Raw genomic sequence first — 26379 nt, 5'->3', positions numbered from 1 at the left:
GGGGGGAGGAGGAGCGTGGGGGGGAGGAGGAGCGTGGGGGGGAGGAGGAGCGTGGGGGGGAGGAGGAGCGTGGGGGGGAGGAGGAGCGTGGGGGGGAGGAGGAGCGTGGGGGGGAGGAGGAGCGTGGGGGGGAGGAGGAGCGTGGGGGGGAGGAGGAGCGTGGGGGGGAGGTGGAGCGTGGGGGGGAGGAGGAGCGTGGGGGGGAGGAGGAGCGTGGGGGGGAGGAGGAGCGTGGGGGGGAGGAGGAGCGTGGGGGGGAGGAGGAGCGTGGGGGGGAGGAGGAGCGTGGGGGGGAGGAGGAGCGTGGGGGGGAGGAGGAGCGTGGGGGGGAGGAGGAGCGTGGGGGGGAGGAGGAGCGTGGGGGGGAGGAGGAGCGTGGGGGGGAGGAGGAGCGTGGGGGGGAGGAGGAGCGTGGGGGGGAGGAGGAGCGTGGGGGGGAGGAGGAGCGTGGGGGGGAGGAGGAGCGTGGGGGGGAGGAGGAGCGTGGGGGGGAGGAGGAGCGTGGGGGGGAGGAGGAGCGTGGGGGGGAGGAGGAGCGTGGGGGGGAGGAGGAGCGTGGGGGGGAGGAGGAGCGTGGGGGGGAGGAGGAGCGTGGGGGGGAGGAGGAGCGTGGGGGGGAGGAGGAGCGTGGGGGGGAGGAGGAGCGTGGGGGGGAGGAGGAGCGTGGGGGGGAGGAGGAGCGTGGGGGGGAGGAGGAGCGTGGGGGGGAGGAGGAGCGTGGGGGGGAGGAGGAGCGTGGGGGGGAGGAGGAGCGTGGGGGGGAGGAGGAGCGTGGGGGGGAGGAGGAGCGTGGGGGGGAGGAGGAGCGTGGGGGGGAGGAGGAGCGTGGGGGGGAGGAGGAGCGTGGGGGGGAGGAGGAGCGTGGGGGGGAGGAGGAGCGTGGGGGGGAGGAGGAGCGTGGGGGGGAGGAGGAGCGTGGGGGGGGGGATGGAGCGTGGGGGGGGGATGGAGCGTGGGGGGGGGATGGAGTGGGGGGGGGATGGAGTGGGGGGGGGATGGAGTGGGGGGGGGATGGAGTGGGGGGGGGATGGAGTGGGGGGGGGATGGAGTGGGGGGGGGATGGAGTGGGGGGGGGATGGAGTGGGGGGGGGATGGAGTGGGGGGGGGATGGAGTGGGGGGGGGATGGAGTGGGGGGGGGATGGAGTGGGGGGGGGATGGAGTTGGGGGGGATGGAGTTGGGGGGGATGGAGTTGGGGGGGGATGGAGTTGGGGGGGGATGGAGTTGGGGGGGATGGAGTTGGGGGGGGATGGAGTTGGGGGGGGGATGGAGTTGGGGGGGATGGAGTTGGGGGGGATGGAGTTGGGGGGGATGGAGTTGGGGGGGATGGAGTTGGGGGGGATGGAGTTGGGGGGGGATGGAGTTGGGGGGGGATGGAGTTGGGGGGGGATGGAGTTGGGGGGGGATGGAGTTGGGGGGGATGGAGATGGGGGGGGATGGAGTTGGGGGGGGATGGAGTTGGGGGGGGATGGAGTTGGGGGGGATGGAGTGGGGGGGGGATGGAGTGGGGGGGGGATGGAGTGGGGGGGGGATGGAGTGGGGGGGGGATGGAGTGGGGGGGGGGATGGAGTGGGGGGGGGATGGAGTGGGGGGGGGATGGAGTGGGGGGGGGATGGAGTGGGGGGGGGGATGGAGTGGGGGGGGATGGAGTGGGGGGGGGATGGAGTGGGGGGGGGGGATGGAGTGGGGGGGGGGATGGAGTGGGGGGGGGGATGGAGTGGGGGGGGATGGAGTGGGGGGGGGGATGGAGTGGGGGGGGGGATGGAGTGGGGGGGGGGATGGAGTGGGGGGGGGATGGAGTGGGGGGGGGGGATGGAGTGGGGGGGGGGATGGAGTGGGGGGGGGGATGGAGTGGGGGGGGGGATGGAGTGGGGGGGGGGATGGAGTGGGGGGGGGGATGGAGTGGGGGGGGGGATGGAGTGGGGGGGGGGATGGAGTGGGGGGGGGGGATGGAGTGGGGGGGGGGATGGAGTGGGGGGGGGGATGGAGTGGGGGGGGGGATGGAGTTGGGGGCTCAGGAAGCCGGGGCTCGAGCTGCAGGACAAGGCCCTCTTCTCCCCACCCCGAGCGGGGAGGCCTCGCTCCTCGAGCCCGCTGCAGGCCGCGACCCTCACGCACACACAGGCCTGCCGAGGGGTGAGGAGTGGTGGGGGTGGGGGGTCGGAGCCCCGGCGCCTCTCGCTGCTGGTTCAGGACCACGCCGTGTGCGAGGCCTATCGACCTCGACTCTTCCTCCCCTCCCCCGTCCCAGCCGGCAACCCACCTCCGACCCGGTACATGTTGGCTGCCATCTTGCTGCGTGCCCCTGGGCGGTGCGATGGAGGGAGGGAATCAGCTCCCGCGGCCTGTCGGCGCTCCCGGCTCGGCGACGCTCCGCCTCCTCGGTAGGCCCCGCCGCCTCGCTCGGGAATCTCCGTCAGGCTCCGCCGCCTCGCTCGGGAATCTCCGTCAGGCTCCGCCGCCTCGCTCGGGAATCTCCGTCAGGCCCCGCCGCCTCGCTCGGGAATCTCCGTCAAGCCCCGCCTCCTCGCTCGGGAATCTCCGGCAAGCCCCGCCTCCTTGCTCGGGAATCTCCGTCAGGCCCCGCCTCCTCGCTCGGGAATGTCCGCGGAGGGGGTGGGGGCGGGTTTCAGATCGTGCTCGCGCTCCTCGAAGCCCCCTCCCCCTCTCCCGCCGCGGGGCCCGTCCTCGAGCTTGGGCTCGCGACAGCCTCTCGAGCCGCCTGCCTGTCAACGCCGACCTCGCGCAACCGTCCGCTCGATCGCCTCGCCGCTCTGCTGCCGCGCGCGCTTCCCGTCTCCATGGAAACCCCCGCGCGGCGGCGCCCGGCGGCCGCCTTAAAGCTGGCTCCGCCCGAGTCGGATTAATGGTTGTGCAACCACAATTCAAATCCAAGTTCGTGCATGGCATCGCCTGCAGCCCTCCGCCTCTTTTTTTTATCCCTACGGGCCGGGTAGATTCCCCCCCCCCCCTTGCACAAGTTGCACGGTTGGCGGAGCACTGAGGGCATCGCCTTGGCGGCGCCAGCCACCGGGATTCGAATCCCATGCTGTCTGTGAGGAGTTTGCACGCTCTCCCCGCGTCTGTGCGGGTTTCCCCGGGGGGCTCCAGTTTTCTCCCACCGTTCGAAACGCACCGGTGTCGTTGGTCAATCGGGGGGATTTGGGTGGTGTAAATTTAAAATTTAATTTAAAACTTTTCAATTAACTCTCATCTTTATTTGGCGAGGTGTCTGAGGAGATCCGGTACGTCTCGGTGAGCCGCCGAGGGCATTCTGGCCGGTTGCATCGCTGCCTGGAGCGGAGGCGCCAACCCTCGGGACAAGAGGGTCGTTAACTCGACCTGCGGCATCACGGGCCCCAGACTTCAACCCGTCGAGGACGTCGACAGGAGAAGGGGGTCTTGAAAAAGCGGCCTCTAGCCTCAAGGACCCCCACCACTACTCAGGCCGTGCCCTCTTCACTCTGCTACTATTGGAGCCTGAAGACGGGGCCCCCAGCGGCACAAAGACGGCATCTTCCCCTCCGCCATCGGGGTTCCTAAATGGACAATGAACCCCTGCCTTACTTTGACTTTTTATTGATTTTTGTAAAGGTGGTTTGCTCTGCGAAACAACCAATTTCGTGACCTCGCTGATTCCTTTCCCGACGGGCAAGGCAGGATGACCGCTTATTGGTCGTGCACAAGAAGATTCGTACACATCTAAACAAATAAAGAAATGCAAACAAACTGACTGTGCAATAGAGAGAATAAAAATTGATAAAGTGCACAAGTCAGAGGCCTTAAATGAGGCTCTGATTGAGGAGTCTGACGGTGGAGGGGGGAGCAGCCCGCGTGCCTTGTGGCCCCGACCCCTCTTTCCTGATGGCACCGGTGAGAACAGAGCCTGCGCTGGGTGGGCCGGGATCCTCGATGATCGCTGCTGCTCCCCGACGGCGGCGTTCCCCGTAGATGGTCTCGACGGTGGGGAGGGTTTTGCCTGTGATGTCCTGGGCTGTGTCCACTACCTTTTGCAGGGCTTTACGCTCAGAGGTATTGGTGTCCCCCGTACCAGGCCGTGAAGCAGCCCAGTCAGCGCACTTTCCGCCGCACCTCTAGAAATTTGCCAGAATTTCTGATGTCAAACCGAACCTCTGGAAATCCTGAGGATAGGAGGTCTGCAGAGGCTGTGATTCTAGTAAAAATACACCAAAATGCTGGAGGATCTCAGCCGGTCTCCCCTAGTTCAGGGGAGGCACAGATGTTTCAGGCCTGAGCCCTCCGTCAAGGATGTTATCTGGCTTGCCCTGCAACTCATCAAGACCATGGCTGATCTTACAAATCAGTCCTACTTTCCTGCCCACCAAATGAGGAAGAGGATGTTTGAAGATCTTAGACCTGACAGAAATGCCATGGTCCCCCAGGCTGCAGGATTCCCTGCCTCCTGTCTAATTCTGAAACCTGGACTTCCTGCAGCAAGCATCTCCAGTCTCCGTTTCCCTCCCTCATTTCTGTCATTCCCACCTCTTCTCTCTCTCCCTATCCTTCCGTGTCCTTTCCTGCAGCTCTGCATTCCCAGAGCGACACCCCTCTCCCCCGATCGATTCTCACCTTTCCTGCCCTCCTCTACACAACCTCTTCCCCCTGCCCCTTCGTCCCTCCTGCCCCCACCTTTTAAATCGGGCACCTGCCTGCCTTTTGCTCATGCCTCAAGGAAGTGTCCAGGCCCGAAACGGCGGTCGGAAAGATGACAGCGCTGCTGGAGCCGCTGTAGCGGAGCCGTGGGGAGCAAGGGAGAGGAGATGCAGCACTCCCACGGGGACCAGCCATTGGCTCCCCACGAACTTTGAACACCCCGTTGAGGGAGCCAATAGTGGTTTTAGTTGAAATCCTGCATCTGCCGGTCTGCGTCCAAGATGGCAGCGCCTGTTAATCAGCAGTTGCCACGAGAGGCTGCAGACTCCGGGGAAATGGAGGGACTGGAGCAGGGCAGCAGAGGACGGGAAGATCACGTCCCACCTGAGAAGGAGAAGCGGAGGAGAAGACCCGCGGGGACGGTGAACACAGTGGCAGACCAGTGCACACGGCGGTCTACTGGCGACTCGAGGTGGGGAACCCGCGGTAGCGTGGACTGCTGAACACTGCTGTCGGGAGACTCGCGCCAGACTGCGGACTGCTGAAGACTGGCTGGAGGGGTACCCGGTATCGGAACCAGGATGCGAGGAGGGTACCGGGCTCCGAAGGGTCCCTGACCGTGTCGGAGGTTCGGATCTGGAGCTTGGGATGCCAATGGTTTGGACTGGACTCTGTGTGGCTGTGGGGGCGAATCTATGGATGCTCAGTGACCCTTGTGGGGGGGGGGGGGGGGGATGGACTCTCTTTTGCTTCTCTTTCTCATTCTGACTGCAAGAGGCGCTTAAGCAATTCCTGCCAGTGGCGAATCTGTCTGCCTTGCAGCAGGCAAAAAGAAATTTCATGTAATAGGAAAACTTTATTACACAATGATAATAAATTGTATCTTGAATATCTTTACCTTCTGTGGAGCTGAGTCTCTCCAGCATTTCTGTGTTTTGACTCTAATCTCAGAGCCTGCAGACTTTCTTGTTTCACTACCAACGTGGTCTGAGCAAGTCTGGGAAGGGTTGGGGATCCAAGATGGAGAGAGATGGGCTGGAAAGGTCAAGGATAGGGAGGAAGGCAAAGGTTGAAGTTTATCATCATTCTGACTCTACTGTACAACCTGACGAAGCAGCATTGCTCCAGACCGCAGTGCACTGGCATGCACACACAATTCAGCTCCATACGGAATTTAAAGAACCTTTTCAAGGAACCAACAGTGTTTTATTTAAAATCCTGCATCCACAGGGTTCTGGGCCCAAGATGGCAGCGGCCACGAAGAGTTGCAGGTTCTGGAGAAGTGGAGGAGGACACCAGAAACCGGGGAAGACCCCCAACCCCCCCCGCATTTGAGGAGAAGCAGTGGAGACGACCCATGGGACAGTGACCATGGCAGTGGTCTGAAGAGCACACAGGCAGTAGGCTGCTGGTGACCCGAGGCCAGGAACCTACGCAGGCTGCGGGCTGCTGGCACTTGTAGTCAGAGGACTCACAATGGGCCACGGACTGCTGGAAACTGGCTGAAGGAGGACCAGGTATCAGAACAGGGAGGGTGCTGAAGGATTCCTGATCATGTGGGAGATTTAGATCTGGAGCTCGGGCGGCCGATGGATCGAACAGGAGTCTGTGCGGCTGCGGGAATCGCTGGAGGTGAATCCACGGACTCTCTGGTGGCTCAATTTTCACATTTAAGAATAATTTGGACAGGTATATGGATGGGGGAGGTATGGACTGGGTGCAATCCCTCGTGGTCGCTGCTGATCACAGGCGTGACCATCTTGGCCGCAGACCCCATGGTTGCAGGATTTTAAATAAAACTACGATTAGCTCCTTTATGGGCCTTTCAAAGCCTGTGCAGAATTGAGGGCAGTTGTACCCCGTGGGAGTGCCTTGTCTCCACTCTTCGCTTCCCATGGGTTCTCACCAGCGCCAGTGCTGCTGTTACAGCGGCTCCAGCAGTACCACCATTTGGACCGGTCTAATGGAAGTAGGAGCCAATATGTAATGGGTTTGGGAAATAATCGCTTAACCTGATGACTGTGACTGTTAAGAATGAATTTTTTCTTCCCTGGAGTGCAGAAGAATGAGGGGAGATTTGATTGAGGTTTTTAAAATGATGAGGGGGACAGACAGAGTAAATATAGGTTGGCTTTTCCCACTGAGGGGAGGTGAGATACAAACCAGAGGACATGGGTTAAGGGTGAAAGGGGAAAAGGAGGAAAAGTTTAGGGGCAACCACACAGAGAGCGGTGGGAGTGTGGAACGAGCTGACAGCTGAAGTGGTGAATGCGGGCTCAATTTTCACATTTAAGAAGAATTTGGACAGTTGCGTGGATGGGAGGGGTATGGACTGGGTGCAGGACTAGAAAAAAATAGTTTGGCACAGACTAGAAGGGATGAATGGCCTGTTTCTGTGCTGTAATGTTCTATGGTTCCAATTGATGTACTTCTAATCCAGGTGGAAGGAGATCCAGCACACCTGCTAAAGTAACCCATGTTGCTCGCACACACACTTCAGCATTTAGTGGTTTGACTGATGAACTGTCCCTGTCATCCTGTGCATACTGTATCTCTCAGTAATGCCATGGCTATTTGACTCGAAGGAAGCCTTCAATAAAATCCCAGAGAAGAGGCAGTTAAACAGAATAGGAATGCCAGGTATTAGGGTCATAGGCTGAGGAGGGTTGCAGATTGAATATCTGCAATATACAGTGTCAACAACTCTGGAGTGGAGAGCACCAGGTTCCTTGGAGTTCACTGAACTAGTGATTTATCGTGGACCCTCAACATCTCCTCCCTTGTTAGGAAGGCGCACCAGCGACTGCACTTCCTGAGAAGACTGAAGCAGGCAAGGCTACCAGCCACCAACAGATCTACAGAAGCTCTATTGAGAGTGCCCTGGATGTAGGGTCGGTGCCAGAACGTATGTTATAGGGGGCATTAGCGTGTTGGGGGGGCACAATGGAATGTTCATAAACTTGGACAGCGGGGTCTGGGTGCTGTTGGATGCTGGGACCTACCTACTGACGAACATAGGAAATGAGGGCACTGCTTTTATTGTGTGAAGCGTCATTAGATGCTGATGATGCTTGACGCACGTTAGTGACGCGAGAGGGGGTGGGGTGGATCTGATGGCAAGCGATGGCCACAACCATATGGGGAGCTCAGCAACTCGCTTTGGGGGGCAATGCCCCCGCTTGGCACCGACCCTGTCTGGCTGACTGCATCACAGTGTGGAACAGTTGCTGCAGTGAAATGGATCGGAGGTCAATCCTCAGGTCCATAAGGGTGGCAGAGAAGCTCACTGGAGTTTCTCTCCCCACCATCGATGTGATCTTCTGGGATCATTAACTAAAGAAAGTGCACAAATCGTTGAGACCCCCTTCCACCCCGCACACAGCATTTCTCAGCTGCTCCCGTCAGGGAAGAGATAAGGAGTATCATAGCTCCTTTTTAAACTGCAGCACCTGGGTCACCCTCTGGGTGCGATTATTGGGGAAAAAGTGTTAAGAAGAACCTTTTAAATTGCAGGGTGATCAACCCATTAAATCGTCAACCCGGCGATTTAAGGGGGATCCCGTCCCCGCAATGACACATCACACACTCACCAGATGTTCGGATGCCAGCTGCCCGATCACGCACGCACATCACCGGATTAAGTGGGTCGGCCATTTTCCTGTTCAATTTGCCTCGACCTAGGTAAGTTTAACTGGGTTCCCTGATTACCTCTGAGGTAGGTCAGGGAACTGGTTGGGTTCCAACGGGGTTGACTGGGTCGGATCCTTTCTAACTGCTGCGTAACTGGGGCGCAAATTGCCCGGTTAACCCACGACAGCTTGAAAGGGCCTAGAGCCAGCACCACCAGGTTGAGAAACAGCTTCAAACTGAGGGCAGCAAGAACGTTGAATGACCACACTGATCATTGAGACTTTCGTATTCATGAAACAATCACCATAATGGCATCTACTATACTCACACTCACACAACCCACACTTATCTCCTCACCCATAACCACAATGGACATGTCTGCACCAGTGATCACACCCATTTTACCACCATCAGCACATGTGACACTCTCATTTGCTCAAAACAATATTTATTTGCTCAGATAAAATATGTGACCTGCATATGTATTGTTTGCCTGTACGGTGTGTTATGTCTGATTGTGTGTCTACATGTTTTGCACCGAGGACTAAAGGTCGCTGTTTTGCCGGGTTGTACTTGTACAATCAGATGGCAATAAACTTGACTTGATAATGAACAGAGACCAGAAAGTGGAAAGACAGGGTATTTAGTTGGGGACAATGGCTAGTGGGATGCAGAAATGATATATCCTGGAACCTCCTGTGTTCACAACCTATATTCATAATTTTGATGAAAGAATCATGTAAAATATATCCAAGTATCTCCCACTGTGTAGACAGAATAAACATGAACTATTGCAAGGGGAAGTCGTGCTTTTGAAGTGTACCTGCAGAATAGATAAGGGTGAACCAATTGATTTGGGGCAGCACAGAAACACGGCTGAGAGAAACACTACCTCACAGTTCCAGAGTCCTGGGTTCAACCTCTGGTGATGTCTGTGGAGCTTGCATGTTCTCCCTGTGCACGGGGGTGGGGGGGGGGGCTTTCCCTTTGGATTCCAAAAACACATGGCCTGGTAGGAACAGGCAACAGAGGGCTGTAAACTTGCCATCAGACTTCACTCCAGTAAGGGCTTCATTAAAAGATGGTGCCTCAAGAAAGCTGCTTCTAACCTCCACCAGGCCATACCCTTTAAGAGGAAAGAGGTCCTTATAAGATAATAGCTAAACTATTAGCAGATTGGCCGACAGTGTACCAAAAATAGTAAAACTAGATCAAACTGGATTTATTAAGAAAAGACGAACAACAGACAATATCTGTAAGTTCATTAACTTAATCCATGCAGTACAAGGAAACAAGACGCCAACAGTGGTGGTTGCCTTAGATGCAGAGAAAGCCTTTGACAGAGAAGAATGGAATTATTTATTCAAAGTACTACAGAGGTTCAACCTACCAGAGAAATATATTAATTGGATTCTTCTTCTTTGGCTTGGCTTCGCGGACGAAGATTTATGGAGGGGGTAAATGTCCACGTCAGCTGCAGGCTCGTTTGTGGCTGACAAGTCCGATGCGGGACAGGCAGACACGGTTGCAGCGGTTGCAGGGGAAAATTGGTTGGTTGGGGTTGGGTGTTGGGTTTTTCCTCCTTTGCCTTTTGTCAGTGAGGTGGGCTCTGCGGTCTTCTTCAAAGGAGGTTGCTGCCCGCCAAACTGTGAGGCGCCAAGATGCACGGTTTGAGGCGATATCAGCCCACTGGTGGTGGTCAATGTGGCAGTCACCAAGAGATTTCTTTAGGCAGTCCTTGTACTTTTTCTTTGGTGCACCTCTGTCACGGTGGCCAGTGGAGAGCTCGCCATATAACAAGATCTTGGGAAGGCGATGGTCCTCCATTCTGGAGACGTGACCCATCCAGCGCAGCTGGATCTTCAGCAGCGTGGACTCGATGCTGTCGACCTCTGCCATCTCGAGTACCTCGACGTTAGGGGTGTGAGCGCTCCAATGGATGTTGAGGATGGAGCGGAGACAACGCTGGTGGAAGCGTTCTAGGAGCCGTAGGTGATGCCGGTAGAGGACCCATGATTCGGAGCCGAACAGGAGTGTGGGTATGACAACGGCTCTGTATACGCTTATCTTTGTGAGGTTTTTCAGTTGGTTGTTTTTCCAGACTCTTTTGTGTAGTCTTCCAAAGGCGCTATTTGCCTTGGCGAGTCTGTTGTCTATCTCATTGTCGATCCTTGCATCTGATGAAATGGTGCAGCCGAGATAGGTAAACTGGTTGACCGTTTTGAGTTTTGTGTGCCCGATGGAGATGTGGGGGGGCTGGTAGTCATGGTGGGGAGCTGGCTGATGGAGGACCTCAGTTTTCTTCAGGCTGACTTCCAGGCCAAACATTTTGGCAGTTTCCGCAAAACAGGACGACAAGCGCTGAAGAGCTGGATTAAAGTATTATATAAGGGACCATTGGTGAAGGTGACAGTAAATGGATATATATCAAACTAATTTAAATTAAGCAGGTCAACTAGGCAGGGATGTCCACTCTCTCCCTCACTGTTCGCGTTAGCTATAGAACCCTTGGCAGAACTGATAAGAACAGAAAATAAAATGAGGGATAAAAATAAAAGAGAAAGAATATAAAATCAGTCTATTTGCAGATTATGTCATAGTATACTTAACAGAACCAGAATTATCAATAAAAGAATTACATAAGAAATTGAAGGAATATAGAGAAGTATCGGGGTACAAGATCAACGCAAATAAAAGTGAAGCGATGCCAATGAATAATGTGGATTTCACAAAGTTTAAGAAAGAATCACCATTTAGATGGCAAACACGAGCAATCTGATACCTAGGTATACAACTAGATAATAATCTAGGCCATCTATACAAACTAAATTATCAGCCATTAATGAAGAAATTACAAGATGACTTAGAACAATGGAAATATTTACCACTAACACTGATAGGAAAGGTAAATTGCATTTAAATGAATATCTTCCCAAGGATACAATACCTATTCCAATCGTTACCAATTCACCTAACAGAGAAATTCTTCAATGAGCTAAAGAAAATAATAAGGAACTTCTTATGGAAAGGGGGGGAAAACCAAGAATTGCACTAGATAAATTAACAGAATGGTACAAACAAGGGGGCTTACAGCTACAAACTTTAGGAATTATTATAGAGCAGCACAATTAAGATACCTATCAGATTTTTATCAAACAAGGGAAAAACCAGATTAGAGCTAGATAAAATAGGGGAGAAGGTACCTGAACATATACTATATAAGTGGGATGAAAAGCTGATGCAACATAGGAATTCACCAGTACTGCACCATCTGTTCAACATTTGGAAGAAGATTCACGTAGAAAGGAAAAAAACAAATTATCAACTACCAAAATTAATATTGACGCAAAATCAACTAATCCCTTTCACAATAGATAACCTTTCCTTTAGAGAATGGGAGAGAAAAGACATCAAAAGAATATGAAAACTGTTTTTCGGGAAATAAATTATTATCTTTTGATCAAATGAAGTACAAATATCGTATAACTCACGGTACAATGTTTGCATACCACCAACTGAAAACCTACTTGAAGGACAAATTGGGAAACAGACTGAGGTTACCAGAAGGAAGCAGCTTTGAATATGTGATTACAGACACAATGATAATTAAAAGATTTATAATAAACATGTACATCAAACTGCAAGAGAAAGAGAATGAGGAAACAAGCTGTAAACCCAAACAAAAATGGGAACAAGATCTAAACATAAAGATAAAGAATGAAACTTGGGAAAAGCTATGCTCCGGAACTATGAGAAATACAATAAACACGAGGTTACGCATGATACAATATAATTGGTTACACAGGCTATACACCACGCCCCAAAAGTTAAATAAATGGGACCCAACAGTATCAGAGAGATGTTTTCGCTGTAAGAAGGAAACGGGAACAACAGTACATGCAATTTGGGCATCTGAGAAAGTGGAAAAGTTTTGGGAAGATCTAAATCAGGTATTAAATAAAATCACAAAAAGCGACATCCCAAAAAATCCAGAGATCTTTCTTCTAAGTAATATAAGAAGTAAAGAACTTGGCCTCAATTTGGATGGAGCACAAAAAAGATTTATTATGATCGCCTTAGCAGGAGCAAAAAAATGCATAATGTCAACTTGGAAATCGGAAGAGAGCCTGAGAATACAGCAATGGTACATAGAAATGAATAAATGTATTCCATTGGAAAAAATAACATATAATTTAAGAAATAACATCACAGTATTCGAACAAATTTGGGAACCATACATGGAACACAACAGAGAGGTCCTACCGCGGACCACCACCCCCTAAAATGATAGAAATGAGAAGACAAAATGAACTGACCCAGTGTGTAAAAGTAAATGACACAATTTTCTTGTTTGTTTTCGTTGTGTGATGACATGGTTTAATGGGTTTAATGTATCATATATGTTGAACGTTGAGTGGGTGGGGAGGGGGTGAAGGAGGGAGGGAAGGGAGGGGGGAAAAGGGGAGAAAATGACACTGAATATTCAAGAGGGAAATGTTTGTGTGTATTTTGGTCAATATGGTTCATAGTGTGAAAAATAATTTTTAAAAAATAATTTTAAAAAAAGAGGAAAGAGGTACAGGACACCCAAAAGGCCTTTTTGTAGCGGGGGGGGGCAAACGTGAATGTAAAGGTGGATATTCTCTGCCTTCACATCAGTTCACTTACCTTTATAAAAACATTGCCAGCGGATACTGACTCCGATTTGTCCTGGGGTAGTCTCACAGGTGAAGCAAATCACTCCACCTCACTCCATAAAGGCAATGCTGCTGAAGGTAGCTGGTTAGGGGCGGGCTGGTGACGACACGATGTTGCTGTAAACACGCAACCCATGAGGCACCACCAGGGCTCCCACAGTGATTGGTTCTGGGGTTAGGGTTCCTTCCAGCCACCCAGAAACGTCCTCTTCCCATTCCCCCTCCACCCCTTGTTCCTCCACTAAGGCTGCTCAGATTGAGGAGGGCAGAGAGGAGCCAGAGAGAGTGGGAATGGATGTGCAAGGTGAGGGGGAGAGAAGGGAAGCCGGCCCAAAGAGTGTGGAGGCCCACCAGAGGGTGAAGGGACCTGGGTGCTGAGCTCCACAGCCCGGGAGGAAGGAGGAGAGATGCTGAGGAGTGGACATGAAGAAGCAGAGCAGGGGAGTCTGAAAGACGAAAGAGGAGAGCGAAGCGCCAGGCATAAGAGCTGGAAGAAGGAGCCTCAGGTTTAATAATGAGAACCTATTTTTGTTTTAATACATTTCCCAGAGCGGTTCCAGCTGTGTGGGAGATTGTGGGTAATGAAGACCGCCATTGCTCGGTGTGTATGTTTGACCTCATGGTAATGGACAGCACTACTACACCACTCACCCCACCTCCCTCAGCTCCGGAGGATGGCTCCTGATGCCGATCTCCATAAAAGGTAAGTCTGGCCTTTCTTTTCCTCGTTGAGCCAGCTTCAATGTTGGTTCAATTCTCTAACCAGGGAAGTGGTTGAGGTTGCCTCATTAAACATACAGGTGAACAGTGCAAGCCAAGAAGCTTGTTGGAACTGAAACAGAAAGTTCTAGAGCAGTGGATGGCTGGAACCGCTATCTGTCTGATGTTTCTCTTGGAATAAATGGAACAGAAAGGAACTCTGTGATAGCCTGAAAGAAAGAGGTTATCATCTGGAGAATCCTGATGGGGCAAGTTTCATCAGCGAGACATTGAGGTGACTAATGGTGGTATCTCAGTTGTGGAAATCCTGGAACATCAAATCTCTCTCTGCAAACCCTACAAGAACCTTCCTGAGCGGTAAACATTTACCTTTTGAGCACCAGAGCCTGGTGAACTTTATACATGTTAAATTTTGTGCACAGTGTAAGAATTGCCTGCAACCAGAGATCTTGGAAGAATGAGAAGTGAGATTGAACTGTGAACCAAAGAACTTTTCTTAAATTTACACACGCATTACATACACGTGCGCTTAGAATTAGAAGGGGGTTAAGTTGGATTTAGTTAAGTTAATAGAGATAAGTTAAAGTTTGATTCTGTTTTCATGTTTAAAGATAATTAAAAACAACTTTTGTTTAAGTAACTACTTGTCTTGGTGAATGTCCATTGCTGCTGGGTTTTGGGGTCCTTTGGGCTCGTAACAGTACGTATAAATGGTACATTCTGTGCATATGTATCTTTGTCTTTATGTGTGTTATGTCCATATGTATTGAGGACTGGGGAACACTATTTTGACGGGTTGTAGTGGTACAATCGGATGGTAAATAAACGAGTTTATTATTCCCATCCCGCCACTATCTGCTTTCCTCGCCTTCATTAACGGCATAACGGCACCTACTACACTTATACAACCCGCACTCATCTCTGCACCCGTAACCACAATGAACAAGACTGCAACAACACTCACACCCACTTCACCACCACCATCGGCATCTCCACATGACATACACGTTTCCACCGCATTTCGTTCTTCCTTTAGAGCACAGAAGGGGGGGAGCCATTCAGCCTGTTGAGTCTCAGAGCAACTCATCTCTTGTGCCCCTTTTACACAGAGATCCCACTTGATTGGCGTGTGAAAGACCCGTGTTCAAAGCCAGATTGGGTCGTTCACACTGAACCAAGAAAAGCCGGGTCAGTGCGACCTTTTACATAGCAACCCAGCATCCCGGAGCAAAAGGACGCGGGGCCTGTAGCGTTACAGCATCGGTGCCCTATGTGATGTATAACGTGCGTGCCAGGCAGTGACCTCGTCGCGACCTCGTTGGTGCCATTTCAAGTTTGAATCTCCCATTGGTAAGTCGCACAAATTCAATGTCATCAAGGGATCGCAGCCTTTTACTGCCCTGGACTCCAGGAAGGCGGGTAGGCCTTTCACAGAGGAGCTGATGTGAAAAATATCAGCTCTGATACTACCTATCTTGCTGGGTAATACACAGGATGAAAATGACCTCCCCCCCCCCCAACACCGTCCCGTGTTCATTGCATTCACACAGGTAAGTGAAGTGGTTAAAGGTGTTTAATTCCCGTCTTTTAACGGCTGTGAAAAAGGGGTATCAGTGAGAGAGATATAGGAGTATCAGACCCAGCACCTCCAGGCTGAGAAATAGATTCTTCTCATGTCCATCTTGAACCTCTATTATCATTTCACAATATTTATTTATTTTGTATATGTATGTGCTCTGTCTATATATGTGTTTGCCTGTATTTATCTCAGGGACTGAAAATCGTTGTTTCGTCCAGTTGGAACTGGAACTTTCCCAGGAACTATCCTCTCCCACATTAACTCCGCTCATTTCCTGTCAGGCACCTGCACACCAGGGGCAATTTACAGGGGCCGATTAACCTCTTAATAAGCATGTCTGAGATGAAGGAGGAAACTGGAGCGCCCGGGGAAACCCAGGGAGACTCCACACAGACAACGCTGGAGGTCAGGATTGAACATGGGTCACTAGACACGTGAAAAGTAATATACGAAATTCTGCAGACACTGTGGTTGAAGTAAAAACACCATGCTAGAGAAACTCGGCAGGATAAACAGTGGACTTTGTGGTACATCTCCTCCCTCGCCATCATTCAGGGTCTCAACCGGTCCTTTCAAGTGAAGCAACACTTCACATGTGTATCCACAAGTCATCTACTGCTTCCTACTTCGGAGAGACTGGGCGCAGACTGGGAGATTGCCTCGCTGAGCACCTTCACTCTATCTGCGCCAGTGACAGGCATCTCCCAGTGGCCAATCACTTCAATTCCGTGCCCCACTCCTGAATCTATACATCTTTCCATGGCCTCGTGTACTAGCTCTCCAAGACCACCTGTAAATTGGAGGAACAACACTTGATTTTCCGTCCGGGCCCTCTTCAACCAGATGGCATCAACATCGACTTCTCTGGTTTCTGCTAGCCTGCTCCCTCTTCTTCCTCCCTTCTCCCCATCCCTCTGTCTCCTTTTCTCCATCCCTCCACCCCCTTCCCTCTCCAATCACAGACCCAGCCCTTCTCCCCCTGTTTGCTGTTGTGCCCTCTCTCCCTCATCCTCCTGTTACCTCCTGTCTGTGGGACCACGCTCCTCCCCCTGCCCCTCCCACCCTGCCATTTTGTTCGGGCGCCCGTCTACATTTTGCTCACACCCTGATGAGGGGCTCAAGCCCGAAACGCTGGATATGTACCTTTATCTTTGCTGTGTAAAGGAGACTGTTTGATCTGCTGAGTTTCTCCAGCGTCGTGGTTTTACTTTTCACTGAACACTTTTTTTTTAAATTTTTTTTAATTTTTTTATTTTTCACACCATAAATCACATTAGCCATGATATACACTATTTCTTTTTCACACATATACAGTGACTTTTTCTCCCCCCCCCTCCCTCCTCCCAAGCCACCCCCCCACCCCCCCCCTCTCATCCATTTTAGGTATACAATCTAGGTTGCATTAAGCCAGTCAGACAATGTTGTCATTCAACAAAATTACACCAGAAATTCTACTGAGTCCATTCTTTTCTTTCCTTCTCCTTCCATCAACTTAGGTAATGTTTGTCCCCGGTAGGTTTTCGCTATTGTATTTAATGTAAGGCTCCTATACTTGTTCGAATATTTCAATATTATTTCTTAACCTATATGTTATTTTTTCTAATGGAATACATTTATTCATTTAAATTTAGTAGTTTCTTCCTTTTAATTTGGTTATGTATTCCATTAATATTTAAAGACGTATAGTTCAGCGTAGCCCTTTTATATTTTGTTTATCTTCTCTTTCCGTTTTTCCATCATTACCTTTCCTCCTTTTCCATTTCTGTTTTCTTATTTTCAACTCTTTATAAGACAACATTCCTACAACATCCAACATTTTCCTTATTCTCCTATTTCTATCTTATTTATCCCCAATCTCCCCTTCACCTCCTGAGTTGTCCTTTATCCCTTGTCGGACAACCACATCTCCCCTCTCCATTTGGATTTGCGAATCCACTCGCAAGCGTCAACTGATTTTGCAGTGACCGCTATTTCCCCCCACCCCGCCTCCCCCAGAAAAGATTTCACTTTTCATATGTCACAAAGGTCACTCTTTTAATTCCCTCCTTATTCTCTCTATTCCATTACCTTCCCTTATTAATTCTTGTCTATACTATCTATATTTTCCTCTAAGTACAGATACATTCATGTATGCTCATTGTCTTTATTCACTCTTATACCTCTTTACCCGCATACATATCAATCATGATCATTTTTACTCTCATTACCCGTCTTCATCCCTCAGTCTATTTTTGTCTTTACCCACATACATATCAGTCGTGATAATTTTTGCTCTCATTACCCGTCTTCCTCCCTCAGTCTATTTTTGTAATTGTTCTGCAAATTTTCGTGCTTCTTCTGGATCCGAGAATAGTCTGTTTTGTTGTCCTGGAATAAATATTTTCAATACCGCTGGATGCTTTAGTATAAATTTATACCCTTTCTTCCATAAAATCGCCTTTGCTGTATTGAACTCTTTTCTCTTCTTTAGGAGTTCAAAACTTATATCTGGATAAATGAAGATTTTTTGCCCTTTATACTCCAGTGGTTTGTTGCCCTCTCTTACTTTTTCCATTGTCTTCTCCAGTACCTTTTCTCTTGTAGTATATCTTAGGAATTTTACTACAATAGATCTTGGTTTTTGTTGTGGTTATGGTTTAGAGGCCAATACTCTATGTGCCCTTTCTATTTCCAATTCTTGCTGTAGTTCTGGACATCCTAGGGTCTTAGGGATCCACTCTTTTATAAACTCCCTCATATTCTTGCCTTCTTCATCTTCCTTAAGGCCCACTATCTTTGTTATTTCTTCTGTTATGGTTTTCCATTGTATCTATTTTTTGAGCTAGTAGTTCTTGTGTCTCTTTAGTTTTTTTATTAGATTTCTCCAATTTCTTTTTTAAGTCTTCTACCTCCATTTCTGCTGCTACTGCCCGCTCTTCCATCTTGTCCATTTTCTTTCCCATTTCTGTTAAGGTCATCTCCATTTTATTTATTTTCTCTTCTGTGTTGTTTATTCTTTTTCTTAAATCCTTAAATTCCTGTGTTTGCCGTTCTTTAAATGACTCCATGTCTCCTTTAATAAGAGCAAGTATATCCTTTACCTTGCCTTTCTTTTCTTCTTCTATTTCACCATACTCTTCCTCTTCTTCTTCCTCTGGGTTGGCCATCTGTTGTTTCTTTGGTGCCCTTTCCTCCTCTTCTTTCTTGTTTCTATTGTCTTCTGTGGTCTCTTCTTGCTGCAGGTGTTCTGCAGCTGTCGTTGCCGGCTGTGGAGATCGACTCCCCAGCTGGTCCCCCCTCCCGTCGGTGTGTTTTTTTTCATTCGCATCGCGCATGCGCGACTCTTCGCGCATGCGCGGTTGCGCACTTTTACTCGGCTCAGCGAGCCATTTTTGTAGTCCATTATTTACCGACCTGAGGGAGCGGGTTTCTCTCTCCGCAGCGGGCCTCTTCGGACAGGTAAGGCCTTCACCTTTTTCCTCCTTTGTCTTCTCTTCCTCTCTTCTTGCCGTTGCTTTCGATTTTTCTTTTTTTGTCGCCATCTTCTTTCCACCTTTATACTCACTTTTCTGTAACTTTTATTTCTGTGCCTTTGTGTTTTCCTTTGTTTTTCCCGACTTTTCTGGAGAGAGTTCACCGTCCAGCCACTACTCCATCACGTGACTCCCTTACTTTTCACTGAACACTTGAAGTAGATGCATTACCTGCCGCATTCTCCAGCAACTGCCTTGTTGGTTCATTCTTTTGTCCATTGTAAATTAAAATAATTAAAATCTCTCACGAAACTGTTACAACACTCATGCAACAATGTGCTTCCACTAATAAATCCAAAGATATTCATATTTTGATGTAACTAGCTCTATGCATATTCATATGTAGGTGAATAATCTGCATCTACAATGTAGATATATCTGCATGCATGTATACATGTGTCGCTTGACGTCCGTGATACATTCTGTGAAATAGGACGTGATGTGATGTGGACGTTGTGCGAACACCATATTATATACTTAGCAAAGCTGCTACTCTCTAGAGACATGCGATACACGTGATTGGATGGCTGCTGGTTACGAGTCGACGCATTCACAGTTATGTGGTCAACTTTTAGTTGTAAGTAGAGGACGTTCACATTAAAATAACGATAGAAAGTCCAGTACATACATAAGCCAGTAACAGGTGTTTATTATGACTATCCAGACATCTGTTTTATAGGTTATACATGTACTGTACCATTATAAGCCTGGCAGTGCAATCACTTTGTCAGGGACGGATTATGGCCAACTGATGCCCTAAGCTATTGCATTCACTACGTCCGGTTACTTCCGCTATGTCCCGTTCTCCAATCTGGATTTCTGAACTCTATTCTAACCTTATGGGATCACAGACGTGCATGCAGTTGGACGTCGCCCGAACGGACATGATGCGGCGCATGACCGTATATCTACATTCATGGGGTGCACAGTTAGTGCGGTGGTTATCTTAACATTATTATAGCACCATCAACCAGGGTTGGAATCTGGCCCTGTCCGTAAGGAGTTTGTACGTTCTCCCCGTGACTGCATAGGCTTCCTCTGGATGCCCTGGTTTCCTCCCACCCTCCAAAATGTACCAAGGGCTGTAGGTGAATTGGGTTCCTTTCTCATGGGCCAGCAGGGCCTGTTATTGTGTTATATTGCCTATGTTTAAAGTTATATGTAGCTACAGTTATCATTTAGTTGTCGTTAAGCTCCCTGGTAGATAACTGTGAGAACTATGGATCTCTGTGGACATATATTATGCAAAGGTTGTATCTGGTGAGATAGAAAAGCAGATTTAAAACTGCACGGACAAACAATGCAAGTACATTTACATGAACATGTGACTTAGCAGCTGCAACATTCAGCCCTTCGTAGAAGGTCCGTCTCCAAAAACAGCCTTTCATCCCCTTTGTTACTTTCTGCAGCCACTATCCTTTGAAGAGATTTCCCAATCCACTGAAAGATCTGGTTAATCCTAAATTCCCTCTTAAATGCTTCCCTTTAAGTCGTGACTTTGTGGAGAAATTTTAACACAATTTTGGCTTTGTTTCCTTTTGAAACTTTCAGATGACTTGCTGCACTGGGCAGATCAGCCTTTGGAGAATGATGCACCTAGACCCTTGGAGCTCTGCACTCCAACATTGAGATAACCACTCACCTAAAATAGAACTATTTAGGTCCACCGATCTTCCATTCACAAAAATATATCCAACATCAGAAGCTTTTTATTTTCCATAAATTTTTAAAATCAAAAATAGACTTTATTCACAATAAATTATTTGCAAAAAAGAAAACCGTTCAAAATATTTTTACGCCCATAATGTCAGTCATATCTATACATTCTCAGCAATGTACTTTGATATATTCGTTCTCCCGTTACCAACACCGTTACCCCTTGTCGTGACTGCCCCCCCCTGTTGTTTGAAAGGCTTCCCCTCGGTCTCAGACCCTCAGTGCCTGGCAATGGGAGGACCTTCCCCACAGAGCCCTCGCGTGTCCTGCGCCAAGCCTCATTGTGTCCCTCGCCATGTACTCCTGTAGCCTGGGATGTGCCAGTCAGCAGCCCTCCCTCACTGACATCTCCGTGTGCTGAAAGACCAACAGGTTTTGGGCCAACCAAATTTGCCGCAATTACTTTTGACATGTCAATTTATCAAATGCCTCTGGAAATCTAAGTGTAGAGCTTTCGCCAGATCCCCTTTGTCCACAGCACACTTCACTTCTTCAAAGCACTCCAATAAATAGGTGAAACATGATTTCCCTGACTCAAAACCACATAGTCTTGCCTAATTAACTGGAGTACACGTAAGAGTCCTGCCATAATGCCTTCAAAGTGACGTTGTTTCTGACAAAGACTGGGTTATATGTCATCAGTTAATGCACACATTCCACACTCGTATCGCATACGCTGGCAGAGACGTGACTACTCACAGGATATTATGCCAGTTCCTTTAATATTAAACTAAGCAGCCTTTGGTTTCCTCCTTTCAGTCTCCGTCCGTTTTTGTATAAGGAAGCCCCATTTGTTATTCTTCATTCTGTTGGAACTTTTCCTGAACCTACAGCGAAATTAAAACCAATGCATCGTCCATCTCACCAGCCACTTCTTTGAGGACATCTGCTTGCCTCCAGGGGGAGGTAAAAGACCATGCAGGTATGGGAACAACGTGGTTTTTCTCCACCATACATCTATTATCTTTGTGTTAATTAGATTTAAATTGTTGTAAGTGTGCTTTATGTACCTGGGAAGCTGCAGCAAGTAAGACTTACATTGCATCTGTATGTGGTACTTGTGTATATGACAATAAACCCTTCATTCATCATCAACTGGTGGACCTGTAGTTCTATAGAATGTCTTGAAAGGAAGCCATGATTCTTGGTGGTGGCAGTTTTAGTAATGTTGGAGATGTGGAAGTTCCATTCGAGTTCAGAGGAGCAAGTGAGCCAAGATAACACAAGCTGGAGAAACGTTTGGGGTCCAGGCATGAAAGAGAGTGACGTAATATCCTGTCTATCACAGTAGATCTGGTGTTCTAAAATACAACAAATCAGGGATTGCTCTACATTTTGTTCTATGCTTCTATAATATTCTATAATATTATGGAAATGTAGAACATTACAGCACAGAAACAGCCTAAAAAATCCCATTGAGGGGGTGGAATTGGAGAAGGAATGGGAAACCTAAGAGGAGAAAAAAAATCAAAGGGTTTAAATTAGAAAATTTTGACACTCGAAAGAAAGTGAAAAGGTCTTCTGTTAAAGTTCCGATGGTGGAAGCAGGGATGAGGAAAGTTTTCTGACAGGGTTGAGAAAGATTAAGAGCAGCAGGTGGTGTGGAGAGAGCATCTCAGGTCATGGCAGCATAGCAAACAGGGAATCCCTGAACTTACGGGTGAACCAAGGTGTCAATGTGAGGTACTGCCACAAGAGGGCAACCAACATCCATCTACATCAGAGAGGCTTGACTCAGGCAATAGCGTGGATCTCCCAGTGGCCACCCATTTCAATTCCTGTCCCATTCCCTTGATGAAATGTCTGTCCGTGGTCTCATGCATGGCCAGACTGAGATTGCCTGCAAATTGAAGGAACAACATCTCATCTTCCATCTGGGCTCCCTCCAAATGGATGGCATTGACATCGACTTCTCCAGCTTCTGTGAAACCCACCCCCAACACATCTTCTCCTTTCCTCCAATCTCTCTCTCTCTCTCTCTCTCTCTCTCTTCCCTTTTCCCTCTGTCTCTTTTCACAAAGCCAAAATCAATTCTCATCTTCCCTCTGTAAGGTAAAAACATCATGAGATGGGACCGGAGAAGGAGTCACCCAGTACTAAGGAGTAACAGAATGCAGATGTGACCTTGTACACTCAAGATAAGCTTTGCACTAACAAGAATGATGTGCAACAGACTAACAGAGAAGGATAGCAACAGTTTATTCATTGGACAATGTCATGGTATGATAATTTACTAAGTACATATCCTGAGGTATAAAAAAAACACCACTTGCTGATAACGGCAGAATGCGCCTTCTCCAACTAACACTGTTAGTTGCAAGTGTTACAATCCGGCAATAAAGAACAAAGAACCTTGATTTCGACTCAGTCTGGTGTCTGACTCACTCATTCATGAACAAAGCAGACCTAACACCTCTTAACACCTTTTTTTCTGTTGGTCTGGATTCCTCCCCCTGCCCTTCTTCCCTTCTCCCCCAGCCTTTTAATTCAGACGCCCGCCTGTTCTTTCCTCACACCTTGAAGGGCTCAAACCCGAAACATCAGTAAATATATCTTTACCTCCAATGGAAGTTGTGAGACCAGCTGAGTTTCTCCAGTGTTGTGACCACAGCCACAGTGTCTGCAGACTTTTGTGTTTCTCTCTTTCCTCAGCCAACATCCATCACCTGGTCCATGATTACTTCTCCCTGCTACCTTCTGACAGAAGGTGCCCAAGCCGGCATTTCTATGTTTTAGAAGAGGTTTGCTTTCTTTCCAACGATGTACAGGCTCTTAAATCTCCCCTAACCTTCAGGATTATCAAAATATGTGTCTGGACTATTGAATTTTTTAAAAAATTGACTGTAACTGAATAGTTATGATCTGTCTTTGTATTTTTTATTGTTTCATGATTGCATGTGGTAATTTAACATAAGTTACTGCAGCTGATGTATCCGTGTGGCAGCTGTAAGTAAGAATTTTGGTGCACGTTTAATCAGAATCAGGGTCAGAATTTATTGTTTTGCGGTAGCATTTATATAAACCACCTTACAAATAAATTTAAGTAGTGCACAAAATGTCAGACTGTGTCTGTGGTTCATGGATCTTTCAGGAATCTGATGGTGGAGGGGAGGAACCTGTCCTTGTGTCGCTGGGTGCCCGTCTTTAGGCTCCTGGACCTCCTCCCCGATGGTAGCAGAGTGAAGAAGGCGTGGCCTGGGTGCTGGGGGTCCTTGGGGATAGAGGCTGCTTTCTGCAGACATTGCCTCCTGTCGACGTCCTCGATGGAGTGAAGATGGGTGCCCGTGCTGTCACCGGCCGAGTTCACAACCCTCTGGAGTTTATTCTTGTCCTGAGAGTTGGCGCCTCCGTACCAGGTAGAGATGCCACCCGTCAGAATGCTCTCCACAGTACCCCTGTAGTAATTTGTATGTCTTTTGTGACATACCAAATCTCCTTATGAAGTATATCCGTTGGCGAGCCTTCTTCATGATGGCATCGACATGGAGGTCCCAGAACAGATCCTCAGAGATGTTGACACACCCAGGAACTTTGGAAATATTACTTGGTGTGAAGAACAGGATTTTAGTCAGATCGAAGAAGTGGGGATGAAATGATGGTCAGAGCAAGATATAGCATAGAAACCAACCCCCCGAGTCAACCCCCCACTTACACTAATCCCAATCTTTCATACTTCTCATCATCTCCCCCCAGGTTCCATCTACGATGGTCAGTTACCTCTCAACCCCAACATCCTTGGAATGTGGGTGGAAATTGGAGCATCCAGAGGGAATCCACGTGGTGTCAGGGAGAACATGCAAACTTCACATAGTTAGCACCCTGTGTCAAGAAGGAATGTGAATCTCTGCTCTCCACTCTCCACTTGGCATTCCTGCCCATAATATGAAGGACAAAGAAATCGCTTAATACCACTGGATGTCTTCACCTGACTTCACAACAGACAACATCAAGAGTAAAATGTGGGGGTACTACTCAGGCGAAGATATTATAGAAAGTAATGGTACGAAATTACCTGGAAAATGAAGCCTATGGCCTTTGATCTGGACAGAAGTGGGGCTGGGGGGGGCAGGGAAGGGAGAGGGAGAGAGAGAGAGAGAGAGAGAGAGAGAGAGAGAGAATGAAAATGAATCCACTGTATTTTTTCCATTCCTTGGATCCTGGAGGAATTCCAATAGGTTGTAAAACTGCATGTATAATCCCATAGTTTAAGAATGGAGGGTTAGAAAAAATAGAAGCTAAAAAACAGTTATTGGGATATCATTAGGTATCCTGTAACCAAATAAATAATTCTGAAAAAACATGTATACAGTATATATGCATACATAATCACACACACACACACACACACACACACACACATATATATTTATACACGTGTGTGTGTGTATTTTTAATTATACCTATATGTATATGTGTGTTTATTACATGCTGTTCATTGTGTCTGGACTGTGATCGGGAGAAAAGCTGTTTCTTTTAAAATTAAATATTTACATTTTTAAAAAATTTAAATATACAGTACGGTAATAGGCCATTTCAGCCCAAGAGCCCGTGCCATCCAATTTACACCCCATTAACCTACACTCCTGGTATGTTTCAAACAGTGAAAACCAGAGGCTCTGAGGAAAACCCATGCAGACACGGGCAGAACATACAAACTCCTTACAAACAGATTTGTACCCCGGTCCTGATTGCTGGCACTGTAAAGGTCTTACGCTAACTGTGCCTTTCGTTCGGTTGTATGTGATAATAAACTTGAACATTTGGAAAATCCTAGAATGTTTTATTAAAGAAGCATAATTAGGCAAGGATCAGCAAGACCTCATGAATATGAAAATATGTTTGACAGATTTATCAGAGCTATTTGAGGAGGTTACAAGCAGGATGTTTAAAGGGGAGTGAGGGATATGTTTGGATTTCCCAGAGACATTCAAGAAGGTGCCATCCATGTTGTAAGAGCTGACGGTGCTGAGGGTAAGATATTTTGACACAGAGATTCAGTTAACTAGTGGAAAACTGAGAGTTTGGGTATAAAAACACAAAGCTGGAGAGACTCAGCAAGTCAAACAGTGTATATAGCAAAGGTAAAAATACATAACTGAGGTTTCGGTTATGTCATTAAGGTTCGGCATGAAAGGCCCAAGCCCGAAAGCACAGCTATTATCACACCAGCGACCAGGGTTCGAATCCTGCGCGGTCATAAGGAGTTTGTACAATCTCCTCGTGTCTGCATGGATTTCCTCGGGGTGCTCCAGTTTCCTCCCACCCTTCAAAATGTAACGGGGGGTTTTTGTAGGTTGTTGGGGAATTTGGGCAGCGTGGGCTCGTGGGCCAGAAGGCCCTGTTACCATATTGCATGTCTAATTAAATGTTTATAAAAAGTACCTTCCAGACAGGTATAGTCCTTAATGCCGATGAGACAGGGGGCAACATCTGGAAAATCCATTGGGACAGAGCTGTAATTCCCAGAACATACTCCACACTAACATCCCTGATACCCACTGGGATGAAACATGAAAGTCTGCCGACGCTGTGATTGTAGGAAAAGAAAAAAAATTCTGCAGGAACTCAGCAGGCCACGCAGCGTCCATGGGAACAGCAATTAGCCACCATACAGGGATAATCGCTCCAATCTCAGTGCGTCCCCACTAGGCGGAGCTACCATCTCTGCACACCAGAGGGGATCGTTATCTCCAAGAAGCAATAGAGGGCGCTCACATCCCAAATGTCAGTACGTCAACGAAGACTCTTGGAACCTTCTACAGGTGTAACGTGGAGAGCATTCTGGCTGGCGGTTGACTGCCTGGAGCGGAGGCGCCAACGCTCAGGACAAGAATAAGTTCCAGAGGATTGTTAACTTGGCCTGCGGCGTCACGGGCACTGGACTTCACTCCATTGAGGACACCAACAGGAGG

The 26379-nt window shown here is 48.6% G+C and overlaps 2 protein-coding genes and 1 long non-coding RNA gene across 10 annotated transcripts in view; 2 read left to right on the top strand and 1 right to left on the bottom strand.

The window, feature by feature from the left end:
* LOC138748536 (metastasis-associated protein MTA1-like) overlaps nt 1-2776 on the bottom strand; it is a 102172-nt gene extending 99396 nt beyond the window's left edge. For 5 of the 8 annotated variants that reach the window (XM_069908909.1, XM_069908910.1, XM_069908912.1 and 2 more), the window contains exon 1: nt 2263-2776. Coding sequence is in view for 1 of the 8 variants with exons in the window: in XM_069908911.1 (XP_069765012.1) it covers nt 2263-2290 (28 nt within the window). In the remaining 7 variants the exon portion in view is untranslated. The remainder of the gene's footprint in view (nt 1-2262) is intronic. The other 3 variants (XM_069908914.1, XM_069908915.1, XM_069908916.1) reach the window with 1 other exon arrangement.
* Nucleotides 2317-5318, top strand: LOC138748101 (uncharacterized). The gene is made up of 2 exons (XM_069907790.1): nt 2317-2868; nt 3228-5318. Exons 1-2 carry the CDS (start codon nt 2317-2319, stop codon nt 3333-3335), a joined length of 660 nt encoding a protein of 219 aa, XP_069763891.1. The 3' UTR covers nt 3336-5318.
* Nucleotides 5319-21152: 15834 nt separating this feature from the next.
* LOC138749043 (uncharacterized) lies at nt 21153-24582 on the top strand. The gene is made up of 2 exons (XR_011348376.1): nt 21153-21389; nt 24161-24582. It is a non-coding gene; the product is annotated as an uncharacterized lncRNA (long non-coding RNA).
* The last annotated feature ends 1797 nt before the right edge of the window (nt 24583-26379 follow it).

Source organism: Narcine bancroftii, chromosome 13 (assembly GCF_036971445.1).
Source record: "Narcine bancroftii isolate sNarBan1 chromosome 13, sNarBan1.hap1, whole genome shotgun sequence".
Taxonomy (NCBI): Eukaryota; Metazoa; Chordata; class Chondrichthyes; order Torpediniformes; family Narcinidae; genus Narcine; species Narcine bancroftii.
The sequence above is the reverse complement of the archived record's forward strand: the minus strand, read 5'-3'. Positions and strand labels throughout refer to the sequence as shown.